The 20,901-nt window shown below is 35.7% G+C and overlaps 1 protein-coding gene across 2 annotated transcripts in view; it reads right to left on the bottom strand.

The window, feature by feature from the left end:
• Nucleotides 1-20,901, bottom strand: part of SLAIN2 (SLAIN motif family member 2) — an 83,309-nt gene that overhangs the window by 32,714 nt on the left and 29,694 nt on the right. For both annotated transcript variants that reach the window (XM_025887306.2, XM_025887307.2), the window contains exons 2-6: nt 15,520-15,668; nt 9,065-9,229; nt 6,695-6,856; nt 2,644-3,003; nt 2,069-2,206 (exon numbers count right to left, since the gene is read on the bottom strand). In XM_025887306.2, coding sequence (XP_025743091.1) covers nt 2,069-2,206; nt 2,644-3,003; nt 6,695-6,856; nt 9,065-9,229; nt 15,520-15,668 — 974 coding nt within the window. The remainder of the gene's footprint in view (nt 1-2,068; nt 2,207-2,643; nt 3,004-6,694; nt 6,857-9,064; nt 9,230-15,519; nt 15,669-20,901) is intronic.

Genomic DNA, 20,901 nt, shown 5'->3' with positions numbered 1-20,901 from the left:
GATGTTTTGGGTTATCTGTGCATAGGTTATAAAAGTGTACCTTATAATATGCATGATTTTTATTGCTTAATCTCCTTAATGATATAAAATTTTCTTTCCTGTTGTATTAACATTGTGCATTGCTTTTTGTTTCAGGCAAATATACCAAGGGAGGAAAAAAACCAGAAACATATTGTCCTCAAGCGTCAAATTAACTTAATTTGCAGACTTAAAGGCACAAAAGTTATCATTCATCATTTTGATAGAACTTAAGAGTTCAAATTGTAACTTTTTAAAGTTTTGTGATTCCCTATTTTCTATACCATTTATGAGTACACCATATAAGTATCATAATGGCACTCTTACTTAGTACATAGTCTGCAAGACCTGGAATACTAAGTTTAAAATTTAATTTGGTTCAAAAACATGTGCACACATCCAGCTGAATAAATGAAGTACACAAATCACTATGTAATAATTTTCCACAGTGCTTTAAATTTTATGGTTCATCTTAGGAAAAAAATAATATTTCTGGATTATTTTTAAATCCTAGTTCTAAACCATAAATGTGACAAATCTCTCTAGGTGGACTTGGATTCTTGAGCACAATCAACATGGGTGTGAATCCTAACTTGCCACCTATAAGCTATATGATCAAAGATAAGTTATTCAACCATTCAAAGCTATTTCCTAATTTGCAAAATGTGTTAATAATTGTACCTACTTCATAGAATTTTTCTGAGGATTAAACAGGATTATGTATGTATGGTACAGCAAAATGAGTTTCTGTAATATAAATAATATCATATACAACTAGAAAATAAGGAAAATATATCAGTGTTATCCCAAAAATCATTTGGGTTCCAATGTATTTTTTCCTGGGCCTGTTTACTTTTGAGTCACCAAGTAACAACAGCTTAACACAAAATACACAAAGTCAGCTAAACACAACAGAGCCAAGGAAGAGTGTAAGGGAATTAAAAAATAATCGAATGCTTTCGAAGTTGTATTATTCAATAAGCAAGTTATATAAATAAACAATCAATAACCTCATGTTTGTGCAACTTCTTCATAGCCTTGAGGAAATGAAGGAACACATCACAGCCACCACTTCAACCAGTGACATAATATGCTACAAAGGAACTGAGTCAGTCAGACCACAAGACTGATGTGAGCTGTGGGATACAAGACGTGCATACGGAGCACTTCTAAAATTATAGAAATAACTGTGATAGTTTAAAACTGGTTTGATTACATGCTCTTATCTACTGTAGTTAATAAGTAATATTCTTTGGAAAGTGTTCAATTCTTTTTTAATCACCTTGTACACTAAAGTACACAGTATCTATCTATTTCCATATCACTTCTTGGCTCAGTTTGGCTACTCTGTCTTAGAAGTTCCTTCCTCATGATTCTTTCTCATCTTTGTGTCTGTTGCATATGTCTCCTTCATTCAACAGACTCAGCTCTTCCTTTCCATCAAATTACCTTCAACTTTTTTTTTAGTGAAGTTTTATGTTTGCTGGAGTATTTAAGTCACTGAAAATTTAACATGTTTTTGATTATGCTAGTATTTTTTGCAGGATCATTATTGCTTTTTATTAATGTTCTAGTAAGAAAGCTGCTTGGGTTTTAAGTTGTCTGTTCCAGGACTATTTCCCACAAAAATCTTGTTATTTTTAATGTGTAGGTTTTTAAGGAATATATCTCTATACCTATGTATACATAAGGTATGTATATACAGATATATAAGGTATGGGTTTTTAAGGAATATATATATACACACACACGTACATATGTATATTTTTAAGAGCACATATATATATATTTAGCCAGTAGACTTTGCTTATTTTAAAATTCTGGAGAGACCAAAGTTTCATACAGATACAAGTACTGACACAAGTGGAACAAAATTTAAATTTTATAACTTATAGGAACAAAATTTGAATTTTAATATAGCTATTATCTTATAGCAACGAATAATCACTACATTTTACTACAGATAGGGTTTAATACAGCTATTCTGCACAAAATTACTACCTATAATTTTCACTTTCCTTTAAATAACTGATACATAAACAATACTTACTGGCTGAAGCCTGAGGTTGCATGCGAGGTATTCCTCCATTTGGCACTTGAAAATTTGAGTCACTTCTGCTGCTTTTCACTGAGTCAACTTGTGTACTAGATGTTCGGGACAGGTTTGGAAGACTGCGTCTCAGTTTTTCTAACAACAGAATTTAATGAAAAAAAATCAAACCATTCTTTTAGTTGAAGAAAGAGTTAAAATATTAATTGGCATTCACAAATCAAATTCTTTATTTAAGCATTCAGCATATTTTAGAAGAGTTAACAGGAAGTATATGTCTTATAAAAATAAACAACTCAACCGAGGTTCTATAAATGGGTAGAACCTTTAAATGAACTATAAATTAATTAAATCAAAACCCACATACAGATCACTTCATGAGGACAAAGCAACACTAACATAATCAAGTATAATTCACTTTCTCCTTTATTTGTGTATTGATTAACTAGTAATAAAACAGTAAACTGACTAAATTCTTGATCTACTTATCTGAAATATAAACCCTTAGTAAGAATTGTGTTACTTTCATATTGAAATATGAAGGACAATTGTTTTTCCAGAAACATTCTAATTACCTTCATTTTTGACACTGCTTGTCTGTAAATCTGTGGGATGACCTTGAAGTGAAAGGCGAGGTTGTTGTAAGCGGCTAATCATAGGCTGTGGGGACACTCTACTATATTCTATTCCCCGAGCAGGAGATCGTGAACGAGGTGAATTTCTGGGTGACTGCTTAGGTGATGGTCGAGGTGAATTGCGTGGTGATGGTGAAAACCTGTTAACAGCAGGGTATACTGCATGATGCATATTGTCATCTTCATCATCTAAACTTTGCGCATCAAGTTCCTGATCACTAAAAGTACCCCGTCTTGTAGAATTGCAAGATGAACCAGAACTGCGCCGAGATGTGGTGGCTGCATACTCTTGACGGAGACCTGACAATAATGAATGCGTTATTTCATTTCTTTAGGTATTTTAAACATTTAAATATTTTTGAAGTTTAAAAACAAAAGAGTATCATTGAGAAATTCAAACAGGGTATAAAGTGTAAAGGAAAATCCCCTTTCCGCTTGAACCGTCTTAGGTATCATCCCATATAATGATGCCTAAAACATTTAAAAGATTATTTTTAAATTGAATGAAATTCTATAAACTTTTGCCCAATCCAACATTTTCTTCTTGAATCTGAAATCTATACTAGAGGGAGAAATCATAAACTTAAAAATATTTCTACTCCTAAAGACAATAATCGAAATTTGAGATCAACATTTAAGAAATATTGAGGGAAAACAATTACTGTGCAACCAACGAAAAGAATACACCAGTGGATAAATAAACTCCCTGGATACTAATTTCTGCAAACTGATGTTATCGATGAAGGAAACTTCTATCCTACCCTCAAGAATTCAATACTTGGGCATGAACGAATTTCAATTGCTTCATCCAAGAGACTTCAGTAAAACAAGCTTAAATTCTAAGCCATCAAGTACAAATTTTCAAAGGAGTCCCCTATGTATCTTGACACCTCCAGAAACACCCAAGGAACCTTAGGCCCTTCAAACAGTATAAAAACTTCCGGAACAAAAACAAAAACAAATGATGTATATTCAGTGAAGAAAAAATTACTATTCAAGAAAAGTACAGGATTTAGCTAATATTTTGAGCAAGTCCTGCTAACTATGGACAATCTAGTTTAAATGATCTCTATTACTGGGCGCCTGGGTGTCTTTGTCGCTAAGCATCTGCCTTCGGCTCAGGTCATGGTCGAAGGGTCCTGGGATTGAGGCCCGCATCAGGCTCCCTGCTCCACGGGAAGCCCGTTTCTCCCTCTCCCGCTCCCCTTGCTTCTGTTCCCTCTCTTGCTGTGTCTCTGTCAAATAAATAAAATCTTAAAAAAAAAAAAAGCTCTACTATCATAGAGTAGTATTTAAACTTTAAGATGGTTACTCATACACAGAAAGTGCTATCGATATGGTACCCAAAGTAGTGGGTGAGAATCACACCAGGGTATCTATAAAACTACAGATTCCTTGGGCCTATCTGGTCCTTCAGTCAAGTTACAAGTTTCACTAGTAACTGACAAGTTACATAGTGTCTCGTTCCAGCAAACACAGCATTAAAGTCACCTAACAAAAGCCAGCGGACTGTTTCATAAAGAAAAACACAGATCCCAAAGCAGGCCCTCCAGTACTAGGGGGATCCTAAGGAAGCAACAATCTCTATAGGATTGTCTCTTTTTAATATTAAAAATAAGGGGCTTAACCAGACAATAGCCAAAATCTGTAATTCTACATTTCCGTTAAAAAACAAAAAAACTGAAGAAACAATACTTTAAAACAAGTATCATTCACTTAAAAAAAAAACAAATAAGCATTTTGAAGGAAGTATCAGACATATTTTTAGCATTTTTTTTTTTTATTCACTAGAAAAAGAAATATTTGTGCATGTGGATGGCTTAAAAAGAATGATTAAAGTAAGGCTAAGGGGAGCCTAGGTGGCTCAGTTGGTTAAGCGTCTGCCTTCGGCTCAGGTCATGATCCCAGGGTCCTGGGATTGAGCCCTGCATCGGGCTCCCCACTCAGTGGGGAGCCTGCTTCTCTCTCTCCCTCTGCCCCTCCCCCTGCTTGTGGTGTCTCTCTCTCTCTGCCAAATAAACGAAAATAAAATCTTAAAAAAAAAATAAAGTAAGGCTAAAATTTTTTTTTACTTGTTACCAAAACACAGTATGAAAGTGACAGCAAATAGCTGGTTGAGTTTCTAACAAAATCCTGGGGTCTAAAAAGTCAGAGTTCAAAGAAGAAATGAGAGAATTAACTCTATTATAGTGAGGAAGCATTCTTTATTCTTTCACATCCCTGACAAAAACTAGTCCGTCACTAGCTGACAATAGCACAGTCTCAATGAGGAGTTATACATAATTACATAAGAAAAGGGTACCATATTATTAGTTTCTATGGCTTAAGATAAATAAAGCAAGCACCAAATCTTTCTATTTTTCTATGAGAAGTTGTGTAAAAATGGGAAATGAATCAGCAGAATAACATTCTGCAGTTTCTTAATAAATGTTATAGCTAATAAAACTACATATTTATATAAAAGGGCCTAAAGCAGAAAGTATTTCAACTAAATTATAGCAATGCTCCATTACCCTCAGCCAACTTCAACACTCTGAAAGGTGCGCCTCAAGAATCTTTTCATTGTAAAGGTTAAGGGGGTCACTTTAGAGAGACTGCTTACTTCACAGTTAAGCTTGTAGTATCTTACGATAAAATGTATAGGCAAACCATAATACTTTACTAAATATATAAAACAATCCCGTCCTTTCTAAAAGCCTTTTTAAAATATGTACCATTATCATTATAATTAGGTGAGGGTACTTCACATATTCAAGTTTTGCTGTTTCTTCAGGTTGAGAATCTTTTTATGACCTCCTGAGAATGACACTGTGATTTTTTTAGCCTGATTATTTTCACTTACTCTTTTCATTCCTCATCTTTATATACTCACATTTTGTGTGCTGAAATATTTTTTCAAATATTTTATACACAAATGTGAAAAGTGCAACTATATAATAAATAAGAATGAATTGTAATTTGCATTAAAAAGAAATGTATATGGACGCCTGGGTGGCTAAGTCAGTTAAGTGTTTGCCTTTGGCTCGGGTGGTCCTGGGGTCCTGGGATCGAGCCCCGCATCAGGCTCCTTGCTCGGCGGGGAGCCTGCTTCTCCCTCTCCCTGCTCTGCCTGCCACTCCCCAGCTTGTGCTCTCTCTCTCTCTGACAAATAAATAAAATCTTAAAAAAAAAAAAAAGAAATGTATAGGCAACAATAATATTCTTACCACCATCTTATAATGAGAGCCAGGGCATCCATGAACCCTTAAAATAGTATGAAAGATTTTGTGCATATGTGCGTTTTGGGGATGGCAAGGGATATAATTTTTATTAGATTCTCAAAGGTATATGTGACCTAAAAAGTTGCAAGGACCACTCTGAACCAAAGCAATATCATATGCTTTACCTCATTTAATGTCATAATTCCAATTTTCTCATAAAGGTCTTTTTTTTGTAGTCTATACCATATATTCTGAGAGTGATGATATATGCCCCGAAGGGGGGGATAACTGGTTCTTGGGGTATGAAAAAAATCTTAGATATCATAATAATTTGTGGTCTTCATTATACATAAAGAGATGCAGGGTGTATCTGTGATATTAAAATGTCATGGTGGGAGATGGTAGGCAAAAAAGGAAAAAAAAGTCTGAAAAGGTTCTTTGGGGGGCTAATAATGGAAAAAGGTTGAGAAACACTGGTCTAGAATAAGAAAACACAAAGTAATAGAGTAATAACTACTCTAGAGAGTTCCTGAGCAAAGTAACATGCAGGGTATGGTTACCAGTCATTGAAGTAGAGTATTACCTGCCTTTCTTTGCTCCTCACACAACAAACTTTTCTATGTAAAATGAACTCTGAAAATAAGTTGATGAACAAGCAAGTCTATATGTTGAATAAGCCTCTGAAATTTCAACATTTCTATTACTATTCCACAACATCTTAAGACCTATTTAATAACCCCAACAAAATTATACCTCAACTAGACCTCAACTTTAACAATTAAAATACTTACTTTCTTCCTGCATCCGAGCCAGAATCTGTACATCAGTTACATCATTTAGCTTATAATTGGATCCAATTGAATCTTCATCTAATTCTGAAGCACTTAACTCACTGTCTATAGAGGACTGAGGGCTGAGTGGAGGATTTCTGTCTGATGAACTTTTCAAATTACCTTAAAAAAAAAAAAAAGACTTGAACTTTGGTGAAACAAAAACTGAATAAACATCCGTTCTAATTGATATTAAATCTCTGCTTCAGTTCACCATTATTCTGCCTTCTCTGTTTAAAAAATTCCCAAATATTGAAATTAAAAGTTGACCTTATTAAGAATAAAGATGAATGGGGTGCCTGGCTGGCTGAGCGGTGAAATGTGTGACTCTTGATCTCAGAGCTGTAAATTTGAGCCCCACGTTGGGTGAAGAGATTACTTAAAAAAAAAATCTTAAAAAAAAAAAAAGAATAAAGAAGACTCTAGGGACTCCTTCATATGTTATGGCATAAAAACAAAACATTTTCATTTTAACCATAAATTATCTATCCTCTTATGAAACAATTAAGCTTTTACCACAGTGCTTGGCAAGCAGGTGGTGTCTATACATGTTAGAGGATTCCAGCTTTTAGAAGATAGCCAGTTAAACTGCTCATAAACAGATCAATTTATGATGGGTTTTCTCCTCTCAAATACAGTCATTAGCAAACACCATCATCTTTTCCCCTGAATAAAAGCATCTACTTTTCCTAAGCAAGAAAACTATAATTTGAGGAAAATCAAGATTCCTTAGAGATTTAGGAACAAACCAAAAAAAGAACACTAGGCTCATTTTTCCTACATTATGCCATGTTTACAAAATTCCTTTGACAAACTAGTAATGGGGATCCAAAGAGTCCTCTGAAGTTTAGTAGTGAAGCACAAAGATGGAGTAAAGAAAATAACCAGATTACAAAAAGCATTTAATCACTCAAAACAAAAAGGGGGATAGAAGACAGGTCAGAGGAATAAAGGATATACATAACCAAGAGTCTAACCTATTTCTAAGGAAATGCTTTCATCAGATCAACAACTTCTGGTGAAGCATAAAATCCCAACACTGTCACTAATATTTCTAATACAGATTTATCTGAAATGCTTGTTTCCCAGAATTCTTTACCGTAAAAGTCAATTTTCACTGAGTGTTATATGTAACTGATGAATCCCTAAATTCTACACCTGAAACCAACTTTACCATATATGTTAACTAACTAGAATTTAAATAAAAACTTGGAAAGAGAAAAGTTAGCTCCAACATGAAAGGAATATAAGAAAAGCAAAATAGTTAATGTTTATACCATCAAGAAGAACACAGTACATATGATAGGGAAAGTAATACAAGGTCAGGCTCAAACAGTGGCCAAATAAAATTCTTTATATTAAACAAATATTTTTTAGTATACAGTCATGGGTGAAATAAACAGCGAGTAACAACTTATGTACAAAGCAAACAGCAGGGTCAAAAAAATCATTAGACTAGGGAATATACAGGTCAAAAATTTGAGGTGGTTAACAATAACCTTAATTTTTAAGGAATTAGCCATAAAGATAGCAGCAGTAAGAGTTAACCAGTGAGTGAATTCTGAAGAACAGTAAGTTACAAAGTAACATCTCAGTCAGAACCACAGCAAACATTCTTTCTCTGAGTTACAGCAGTCTATCCCTCCCCTATCATTTAGGGCTCCGCTCTGTCGGCACATTCACATACGGCCTTATATTATTAGTTAAGTGCAATATCAAAGCTTATGAAATAAAGCTTAAATTGTTTAACAAAATAAGTGACAATAAGAGCTCTTAATTTTAGGGATGCCTAGGTGGCTCAGTTGGTTAAGTGGCTGTCTTCAGTTCAGGTCATGATTCCAGGGTCTTGGGACAGAGCCCCACACCAGGCTCCTTGCTCAGTGGGGAGCCTGCTTCTCCCTCTGCCTCTACCCCTCCCCCCTGCTTGTGCACGCGCGTGCGTGTGCTCCCTCTCTCTCACTCTGACAAATAAAATCCTTAAAAAAAAAATAAAAGGAAAACGCTATTTTAAAAAAAGAACTCTTATTTTTAGCTTGTACAACCCAATCAAGCTATTCAGCAAACATCTACTGGTTAAAAGAATCAAAAGCTTGTTAATCTAATCAAGCAATATATACAAACTTTTAGGTACATGCTTAAGAAAACTTTATGGAGGTAACCTGGTTTATCTGTATCCCTGGTGCCTAGAATAGCACCTGGTGCTCCTCACTGATGTTTTCTCTAACCACTTAAAAGTTTCATAAATAAAAGAACTTGAACAACTGATAATTCCATACTTTTTTGAGGTAGGGCAGTAAATTCCTTAATTATTCCATTTCATTTTCTCCTTACCTGAATTTCCAGGAAGTATTAGCTGTTTGACTATAGGAGGTCGCACTGGGGTTGAGGATGGAGAATTGAAACCACTGCTGTATGGGCTACTTGCATTCGGACTGTAAGGACTTGCGTAACTCATGGAGTTGAAAGGATTATTATATAAATTCTGCCTCTTGAGAGCTGTGTTAATGAGAAGGGGAGAAATCACATTTAATAACTGAGAAAAGTTCACATTTTACTTAAAAGTTTTTCTTATTGGGAAATTAAGTCATTATCTCAATTTAAATATAGAAACATTCTTACAGTAGCAGGAGAAAATACATATAATACATATTAAGAACTCCAACAATATATTTCCATTATCTTCAATTGTGCTATGCAAATAAAACAGTAGCCACACCAAACAACATAAATAATATAACAAGAAGAATATCTTCTCAACAAATTATTAACCATTAAGTTAATTTAATTCTATCTTGTTGGAAAGTTTGTTCCAACTGTATCAACCCTGAATAGCCTTAAAAAATAAAATGAATGAAAAGGTTTATTTGCGTTTTCTCATTTTTCTATAACAAACACGTATTGCAAAGAAAAAGGAAAAAAAACCCCTATGAAATGAGATTTAAAAACAGTCTTTCCAGGGGCACCTGGATGGCTCAATCGGTTAAGCGTCTGCCTTTGGCTCAGGTCATGATCCCAGAGTCCTGGGATAGAGTCCCACGTTGGACTGCTTGCTCAGTGGGGAGCCTGCTTCTCCCTCTCCTGCTCTCCTTGCTCATGCTCCCTCCCTCTCTCTCTCTCTGACAAACAAATAAAAATCTTAAAAAAAATTTAAAAAATATGGGGTGCCTGGGTGGCTCAGTCGTCTAGCGTCTGCCTTTGGCTCAGGTCATGATCCCAGGGTCCTGGGATTGAGCCCCGCATTGGGCTCCCTGCTCAGCGGGAAGCCTGCTTCTCCCTCTCCCACTCCCCCTGCTTATGTTCCCTCTCTCGCTGTATCTCTGTCAAATAAATAAATAAAATCTTTAAAAAAAATTTTTTTAAATAAATAAAAATAAAAAGTCTTTCCAAAGTTTGGATTTTTGAAAAAAATAAAGCAATAATGACTACTTAGGCCAGGTTAAGGTCAAACATGTGAGAATTCTCTTTTTAAAAAGAAAAAAAAGCCTCCCCCCGAACCCCAGTTTTCTGACCCAAGGGGAATACTTCTGCCAAAAGAGGAAAGAAAAATTTATGCTATGCGTATAAAATTACAGAAACAGTACAAAAGTAGAACTAAGATATTGAGTGCAATTATATACAAGAAAAATTAATACTTAAAATAGTATTTCTTTATTCTATTCTAAAATCCATAGCTTATTCAATATTTCAGACCATTGGCCAAGCAATATGTAGAACATATAGACAAATGTGACATGGCACTATTTTTCAAGAGGCTTACAACCAAGTAGTGCAGGCAGAAGAAAAACAATGACTTCAGGGCAAAACGAAATGAGTACTGTCATAAAGGTGCAAAGAGCTGTGGAACTTTTGAGATAAGAGTAATTCCTTACAATTGAGAGAAACCAGGTAAGCTTTTTGGAATGAGGCACTGGAGCAGTCTTGAGAGGATGAGCAGCAGTTTGACAGACCACTGAAAATGAGCAAAGTGTGTGCTTTCATCCATGTTTGTAGTAGGAACAAAAGCAGTGCCTTGAAAATACACAGTATACTCAGGGAGAAAGAGTGAGTAATATAGAAAGGTAAAACACATAGCTGAGGGACAAAACAGGAAAACATGGCTGGGCTAGGTCATGGAAGTCCTGGAAACTATGCTCAGGAGAATGAACTTTATTCACATCCGTGAATTTTGAGCAAGAGTAGTATGATCCAAACAGTTTAAGAAGAAAACTGATGGGGGCGCCTGGGTGGCTCAGTTGTTAAGCGTCTGCCTTTGGCGGCTTAGGCCATGATCCTAGGGGGCTCCCTGCTCGGTGGGAAGCCTGCTTCTCCCTCTCCCACTCCCCCCCCCCTGCTTGTATTCCCTCTCTCACTGTGTCTCTGTCAAATAAATAAAATCTTTAAAAAAAAAAAAGAAAGAAAAGAAAACTGATGGACATTTTTATGTTGAATAGATTAGACTGAACTAGGCAGCAGAGGAGACAAATATAAAAAAAGAATAGGTATTAAAAACTAGAAGGATTACTAAAGGAAACAAAATAAGATGACTCTAAAGTTTCTGGTTTACGTACTGGGCAGAGTAGTGCTTTAGAGAGAAGGAACATGTGTTTTCTGTTTAGTTGGATGGTGTAGTTTAAGTTCAACAATGTGGTTTTGTCCATATTCACCATGGGACAAGATGCCACAACTTTAAACATATTTAGTATGTAGTATGTGGCAGGATCTCAGAAATACCAACCTGAGCAGAAATTGGGGTGTTAATTTCTTCCCCTTTACTCTTTGATCTCCTTTTAAGCTTATTCTCTTCTACTTGGTTATTTGTTTAATCCCTAGCATTTCAAGTCCTCAGCCCTTTTATCTTCTCACTCTATACCATATTCCTTCTCCTAAGAAATCTCATTCATGCCCATGACGTCAGTTATTACCTGTATTCCAAAAACTCCCCATTATTTGTATCTCCAGTCCTAAGTTTTCCTGGACTTCAGTCCCATGTGTGCTGCCTATTTAATGTCTCCCCTGTGGGTATGGTGCATATACCTCAGAGTCAACATTTCTAAATTCAAACTCATGATTTTCCCACTAACATTGAATTCTCTTCCTGGGTTTATTATCTCAGAATGATTAATAACATTCACCCTGTCACACAAGCTGGAAACCTAGATCATTGTTGATACTTCTCACTCATTTCCTCAAATCTGGTTCATTCATTTTTCCTTCCACATCTTTTCATCTCCACTACCATCAACACACACTGCCCAGCTGTCATTATCGACCCCCCTCAAAAGCATCCTACATTCATTCACTTTTGGCCCTTTCCAATCTACTCTCCATACTACAGCTAAGCAAGACCTTAACCAAAATTCAAAACTGATCACGTCTTCCTGCCCATACACACCACGCGATGGAATAAAACCCTCCAAAATCTTTCTATTGCTTTTAGAATAAAGTCCAAAACCTTTAACATAATCTATAATAAGGCCTTGCAAAGTCTGGCTCCTACATATCTTTCTGGCCATACCTCACATCGCTCCCTTCCTTAGTCTTCTTCAGCCACCACCCTGGCTTGTTCCAGGTCCTCAAGTGTGGGCTGTACTCCCCCCACATGCTCCCACAGGCCTTCCACAGAGCCTTTGCACATGCTGTCTTCTCTACTTGGAATACGTTACTCCCTCTTCCGCCTTCCGCCTTAAATCACTCACATTTTTCTGAATCTTTAGGACTCAGGTCAAACATTGCTTCCTGAGGTAAAATTCCTATTTCTCAAAGCTCAAAGCACTAGGTACCATTCTTTCATTACACATCACCAGTTATAAAAATTATTTTGTATTAGTACATTTTCCCTAGTAGATGACAAACTCCATGAGTTCAGGTACAGTGTTAGTGTTTCCTCATCATGTATCCTCTACCCTTTCCCCAAAGTCTGATACATACCAGCCTCTCAGTAAATATTAACTGAATATATACCTGATGAATAAGATTGATTTGAATAGAGGATCTGGCCACCATATGAATGGATAAAATAATCAAAACAAGGGAATCCAGGCAAAAGAGACCTGGGTCACCCTAAATTTAAAAAGTGGGCAGATGGGGGATGGGGAAATGGGCAATTTAATGGATACAGAATTTTAGTATGGGATGATGAAAAAGTTCTGGAGATGGACAGTGCTGATGGATGCACAGCATTAAATCCAGTACTTGATTACACCTAGTAGTTCAAGAATAGCAGTTTCTCTTACACACTCCCACTATCTTTAATACCTTGTTATATAATAAAGCAAAAAGCTACTCCCTCAAATTGCTATTTTTGAGGTGCTATTTTGGTTTTTTCCTTCTAAGTGCAACTTACTAATTACCAATTGTTAATAGTTCCTATGTCTTAGGATGTTTTAAACCAGGGTTTAGTAAACTATAGCCTGTGAGCCAAATCCAGACCATCACTTCTTTTTGTAAATAAAGCTTTACTGGAACACAGCCATGCCCATTCATAGTCCACAAAGCCTAAGATGTTTACTATCTGGCTATTTACAGAAAAAGCTTGCCAACTCTTTTTTTAATGTTTATTTATCTACTGTCTGCCACACCCATTAGAATATAAGCTCTGGTCTATTTTATTCATTGCAATATCCTCAGAGCTGAGAACAATACGTAGCACATAATAGGTTATGAACATATAGTACTGAATGATGAAAACTCTTAACTGTAAAATATACTTACATTCTTTTTTTTTTTTAAAGATTTTATTTATTTATTTGACAGAGAGAGACACAGCGAGAGAGGGAACACAAGCAGGGGGAGTGAGAGAGGGAGAAGCAGGCTTCCTGCTGAGCAGGGAGCCCGATGCGGGGCTCGATCCCAGGACCCTGGGATTGTGACCTGAGCCGAAGGCAGACACTTAACGACTGAGCCACCCAGGCGCCCCATACTTTCATTATTTCTAAGATGAGACAGAATACTAGAAAATTGTTCCTAAAGATGTTCTTAATAAACATCTAAACAATATCATCTAGGGGCACCCTGGTGCCTCAGTCAGTTAAACGTCCGACTCTTGATTTTGGCTCAGGTCATGATCTCAGGGTCATGAGGTCAAGCCCTGCACTGGGCTCCACGCTCAGCGGGGAGTCTGCTTGAGATTCTCTCTCCTCACTCTACTCACACATGTGTGCATACGCGCACACGCATACACTCTCTCTCTCAAATAAATCTTTAATATCACCTACTCGGAATAAGTTAGAAATTTTCCAGTTATTTCAAATTGTCTACTACCTTGTCTACATATTTCTAATAATCTCTTATATAATTTAAATCAAGCTCCAGGATATAATTCTATAATAATACTTAATATTCAGAAAAAACATTTTTAGTCTATGGCCATACCACCTGAACATACTGATCTTGTCTGGTCTTGGAAGCTAAGCAGGGTCAGGCCTGGTTAGTACTTAGATGGGAGAAAAAAAATTTTTTAAATTACATAAAAGCGATTGCTTTTTCAAAAAGGATCCTCCACGCAAGGAAAAAGTAACAATTTGGTGTCAAAACAGATTCACATCTCTGTACTCACATCTTATATGTTATTTTCATGTAATAACCACTACTTCTAGCTAACCAAACTATGCTTCATCAGACGCCACTTTAACTGTTTAGTTTCCCCTTTGTCTCCCCCGAACATTTTTAGCTTACACTCTAATAGCAGCACAGTTTTAATAATTAAGCAAAATAAGCGATTTTAAGTACATGGCTGTCAAGTAAATGCAAGGCAAAACAGAAAACCTATTTAGGATTAGTAATCACACATCAATTCCTCACTACATAAGTATTCCAAAAAACAGTAACATTCTTAAGAGATCAAGAGAAATTCCAAGAAAGAGTAAATATTTTTCCTACATTTCTACCCACGCTGGCATGCTATATTAAATGCCATAAATAGTGACAGGCACATTTTGTCAGCTTTGTGAGTGCTATTAAACAAAAGAGCATAAAAGCAATCTGAACTAAAATGCCAAGTTAGAAACAAAAAACAAGGGAAAGAAAATGAATACATTTATTAAGTACCTACTATGAGCCAGAGAAACATGCTAGACTCTTGCATAAACACTATCATCTAGTCCTTAAAATAAATGTACAAGGTTCATCATTCTTATGAGAAAACTGAGCTCACAGAAGTTAAATAATGCCGAGAGTCACTCAGTAACGAAGTGCTAGAGTGAGAATGAGGTCTCTCAGGTTCTCAGGCTGTACCTTTCTACCACATCAGAATTTCCCGAGGGTAGTGAGATGATTTTAGATGATGTCAAAGCTATTTTTTAAAAGTTATTTGTTTTAACTTGTATTGGGGAAAAAACCCTGCTGCAAAAACCCATTATTTCATGGATATTATTTTTTTAAGATTTTACTTATTCATTTGAGAGACAGGAGGAGAGAGAGAGGGAGAGTGCGCATGCATGAGCAGGAGGGAGGGCCGGGGGAGAAGCAGACTCCCAGCTGAGTAAGGAACCTAATGTGGGGCTCCATCCCAGAACCCCAGGACTATGACCTGAGCCGAAGGCAAACGCTTAACCAACTGACCCACCCAGGTGCCTCCATGGATATTCTTCTTCAGGATGAAGTGAAATAAAAATAAAAAGATTGGGGGGAAAAAACTATTAACAGCACAGGATTATGTGCATATGGCAAAAACTCATGATGGCATGCACAATGAGATTCAAAAAACACTAGCAAGCAAAGAACTGCCTTCCTAAAAACATACCCACTCAACATTTATCTGGTTTTTGATTAAAAAAAGAGATGAATTTACAAGTAAAATTAAGACATACCTGACATAGTTTGATCAAGTTTGTGGATAAGAGACTTTTTAGCACATTCAACATCAGGACTTGGGTAATCCAAAACTTGCCTGCACCAAACTAATGGACTAACTGATTTCTGCATTGGTGTAAGTTTTTTCTTTGGTGATGAATACAGCCTAGAAGAAAACAAAAACAAAAAGGGTAACATTCATTATTAAGCACAAGGTCAGAAGACAGAGATCCTTTTGGACAGATTTAAATTGGGAGGGGGCGTCGTAGGTGTCACAGATCATCTTTAAAATCATTCACATTTTACTTTGTGCGTAAAAAGAAAATGACACTAAAACGAACAAAATTAACTGAAATTTCAAATTTTAAATAAACCCAAATGAAGCCAACTGTCCAATCCTAAAATGTCTTATTTTTCTCTTTTAGTCTCATTATAAAAACTATGAGCAAACATCTGTCTTTACAGTTTATTCTGTTTTCACTAGTACTTGACCAACTCCCTAATATAACCATATCATTAAGTATTGTCTAGGAGACAGAATGAGGAGATAAATACCTTGTTTTCCACCTCCTAGTTCCCTTCCTACCACAAACGACCCAAAACTACCATTAGTAATTAATTCCTTTTAGTTAAGCGGTACACTCTGTAGCCCTCTTTTCAAGCTTTGATACATCAGAAAAAAGCAATACTTTAAATCCTTAATAACTTAGTATGAATCCATTTATTAAATTTACTTCAGTCTTGGCAAAGAGTAGGACAGTATTTTATAAGCTCCTGTGGAAGGATACAAAAGAAAAGGTGAGAAGACAAGGGAGGGAAACACTTAAATTTTCTACTTCATAGTTTTTTCCTCAGATTGGTCTAGATTATGTCAATTGATACTGATTTATTTCAAATATGATGCCATATGAAAAATGTGAAGTTAACTGAATTCTACCCAGAGTGGTTCCCAAATTAAGACACCTTAAGTGGAATTAATGAAGTAAACAAAAGTATACTTTGATTTATCCACATAGTTAAATGTCTCAATAAGGCCAGGAGTTTGTAATTTCATATTTTACATTAATCAAGGTAGGGCAATAAAATGAAGTGTGTTCTGGCATAAATATTTAAATATATCTCTACTGTACCAGAATTGACGAACTACTTTCTAGTGACAATATATACATTTTCCATCTCTTTTCTCATCTCCCCTACTTATAACTTAGGTGTGTCACTCACATCAACTATTTAGCTCTGATCAAGATAATCAAGACTAATAGGGTAAATAATCATTTCTCTAGTCAAAATCCATGTTCATTTGGACAAAAAATGAAATAAAATCTCAATTTAGTAAATAACTTATTAACAGTTCAAAAAGAAAAGAAATCAAGGGGGTTCATTCTCTTTCCAACTTAAATATTACAATGTTTCATAATAAATCTCTATCTCAGCATTCCCATTTTAATTGTGATAACTATCATATACAGATATTCTAGGTTAGCAAATACTTAGCAAACAAAACCTCTATAGATGAATAAGTACCAATAAAATCACTTTCTGATAGCTTTCTTTCAACATATAACTTTTCCCTACACTGACTGGTTTCACACAATTTACCCATATGATTCATGTATACTACGTTTCATAGCTAATAGTAGAGGAATATACTAATAGTAAAAGTGCAAGGAGCATGAGTGAGCTTCAAAAACATGCTCAAAGAAGCCAGCCACCAAAAACACACATATTATATGATTCCATTTATATGAAATGTCTAGAAAAGGACACAGAGCAGAAAGTAGATTAGTCATTGCCTAGGACTGGAGGTAGGAATGGGAAAGAGATTTCTTTTAGGGTGATATAAATTTTCTAAAATTACATGGTGCTGATGGCTGTGGTAACAATGTCATGATTGTAAATATACTAAATTCTTGAATTATATGATGAGTTTTCTTGTACACAAATTATACAAGTATGGGTAAATTTTGGGGTATGTAAGTTATATACTGATAAAACTTTTAAAAAAAATTGTAAAGTGCTTTTAGAATCTTTAAAAAGATAGAATCTACTATAAACTAATTGAATAAAACAATAATTCAAAATCAATTACACTAAAGCATCATCATCTCTCCTATATCACATGCATGGTAGCTTTCCTATTTTTGTCAATGGCACCATTCTTTCAGTTATAAAAGCTAAAAATATAAGAGTAATTTTGGATTCCTCCATCTGTTTTATTTCCTACCTTCACCAATAATGTTACTAAGTCTTGCTGATCCTACATGTACAAACTACCTTCCCCCCCACTATTCCTATATTTACTTCCCTAACTGGCAATAGAGACTGCCCCTTCCTTCCATTAACAGATAAAAGTTAATGTAGCAACCTGTACATTCCTAGAGTGATGAAAAGAGGGAGACGGATTCAATAACCCCTGAGTATGCCAACTATCTCCTATCACTCTCTCCTCTTATTTCAGTGCTCCATCACTACCCCCAAGTCTAAAACTGGAGTGCTGTGGCCCAAATGGTATTGGCACAAAAATAATTCTTTGGTCAATCTTTGGTTGAGGTTTCAAAGTACTTCTAAACCTGCCAGAGGACACATAAACTGAGTTGTAGCTTGTAACTGGATCTTCTTTTAGCAAGACCAAGGTGTTTCAGTCCCTGAATTTTAAAGAAAAATCCGTAATAAAAATATTTGAATAACTATACATATTATCTCCTTTGTTTCTCACAAACACATAGACTTCTTCCAAATAACTTTTGCACACATAGACTTCTTCAAATTTTGCCTACTAAAAACATTTTTCTCACTCTGCTTTTTTTTTTAAAGATTTTATTTATTTATTTGAGAGAGAGAGAATGAGAGATGGAGAGCACGAGAGGGAAGAGGGTCAGAGGGAGAAGCAGACTCCCCACTGAGCAGGGAGCCCAACGCGGGACTCGATCCCGGGACTCCAGGATCATGACCTGAGCCGGAGGCAGTCGCCCAACCAACTGAGCCACCCAGGCACCCTCACTCTGGTGCTTTTGAAGTTTTTAAATAATAATATTTGGCTTAATGAGGAGGAACTTAGTTCTGATGGACACCACCAGTATATAGATGGCTAATGCAACTTACAACAGGTTGAGATTTGTCAGGTTTTTACTTGCCAAGAAAACGTGAAGCATATAACTTCATTACCCTAATTCTGCTAAAATTAAGCCATAGAGCCTCTCTCTACCACCACCCAGCATCAACAACGCAGGAGACAAGGGGGAGTGAGCACCTCATCTCCCTTTCCCAGGCCTTTACATGTCAGCAGAGCCCAGTACAGAGCTGATTTTATACCCCACCCATCCATCTGGAAGGAGAGAGTGTGAGCCAGGGCTTGGCAGGGAGCTGAACATCTACCCCATGCATTACATCTAAACAAGACTGCTTACTAAAAAAGAAGAAATATGATTATGAGTCTCACAATATAACACCCAGAATGTCGAGGATACAAATGGAAATCACTCATCATACCAAAACAAAACAAAACAAAAAAACAAAAAACAGTTAAAGGAGGGACAGAGAACAAAAACACTTGAGTCAAATTGAAAACAAAAAGCAAAATGGCAGACATGAATCTAACCACAGCAATGATTACATTAAATGTGAACAAGACTATAAACAATCTATTCAAAAGAGATGGTCAGACTGGATTAAAAAAAAAAAAAGACCCAACTATATGTTATCTATAAAAGAAACACCTGAGATTCAAAGTCACAAGTCGGGGAGCCTGGGTGGCTCAGCTGGTTAAGAGCCTACCTTCCGCTCAGGTCATGATCCCAGGGTCCTGGGATCAAGCCCCATGTCAGGCTCTCTGCTCAGAGGGTAAAACAAACAAACAAAAAAACCAAAGTCACAAGTAGGTTGAACTAAAAGATGAGAAGATATACCATGCAAATAGTAACCATAAGAGAGCTGGAGTTTAAGATAAGAAATATTACTAGAAACAAAGAAAAACATATAAATATATCAGGAAGGTAGAACAATCAAATGTAAAGATACCTAATAATAGTAGCAGAATAAAAGGAAAAAGAGACAATTGAAAAATTTTATTTGGAGTTTTCAATAGCTTCCTCTTCCTGAAAAAAAAAGAGCTACATAGAGAAATCAGTAAGGATATGGAAATCTTGAACATTATCAATTTTACTTTACTGACAATTAAGGGGCACTCAATCCCCCAATAACAGAATACACGTTCTTTTTAAGTGCACATGGAACATTCTTCAGGTCAGACCAATTCAACCATGAAAAAGTCTTTTGAGTTTAAAAACTTCAAACCACAATGGAATTAAATTAGTAATCAACAGAAAGTTAGTAAATCCCAAATATTTAGAAATTAAACAACACACTTATAAATAACCATAGGTCAAAGAATATATCACAAGGGAAATTAGAAAATATCTTGAACTGAAAAAAAACAAAATATAAATACCAATTAGGTGATGAAGACAGTGAAGTACTTAGAAGCAAATTTAGAATTTTAAAATCATTAGGAAAGAAAAGAGGTCTCAAATCAACAACCTAAGTATAAAAAAGGAAGAGCAAATTAAACAAAAGGCAGTCAGAAGGAGGGAAAATATAAATATTAGCAAAATAGAAAAATAGAAAAATAGATGGGGGGGAACCAAAGTTGGTTCTTTGAAAAGATCTAAAAATGGTAAATCTTCAGATCTACCAAAAAAAGTTAGAAAACACTAATTACCAAAATTAGAAAGAGTAAACATTGCTACAAATAAGATGATAAAGGAATATTATGAACAATTTTATGCAAACAGGTAACATAAATAGAATATACAAATTCCTAGAAAGATACAAGTTACCAAATGGGACTCACAAAGAAATAGAAAATCTGAAGAAATTGAATTAGGAATTAGAAATCTTACTGCAAAGAAAACCCCATGCCCAGATGCCTTCACTTATTAATGTTATCAACACTAAGGAAAAAAAATGCCAATCCTATACAAACTCTCTCAGAAAAATAGATCTAATGGTAAAAGACTGAATTCTTCTAGGACTGGGAATAAAGTTAAGGGTGCAACTGCTCATCATGTCTCTACAGTGATATCCTGGAGTGTCTAGCCAGTAGAAGTCAAGAAAAAGATATTAAAGACATCGTATTGAAAAGAAAGAAGCAGGGGCGCCTGGTTGGCTCAGTCATTAAGCGTCTGCCTTTGTCTCAGGTCATGATCCCAGGGTCCTGGGATCGAGCCCCGTGTCAGGCTGTGCTCTCTTTCTCAAATAAATAAATAAAATCTTAGAAAAGAACGAAAAACAGTCTTTATTTGCAGACAACATGATCCTGTATATAGAAATGACTTTGTAGGAATCCACCAAAACCAAAACCACCCAACTAGAATAAATGTGTTTAGTAAGGTCGTGGGATA

This window comes from Callorhinus ursinus, unplaced genomic scaffold (assembly GCF_003265705.2).
Source record: "Callorhinus ursinus isolate GAN/ISIS: 27379988/994484 unplaced genomic scaffold, GSC_fseal_2.0 scaffold4, whole genome shotgun sequence".
NCBI lineage: Eukaryota > Metazoa > Chordata > Mammalia > Carnivora > Otariidae > Callorhinus > Callorhinus ursinus.
Note: the sequence above shows the minus strand (reverse complement) of the source record. Positions and strands in the feature narration are given on the sequence as shown.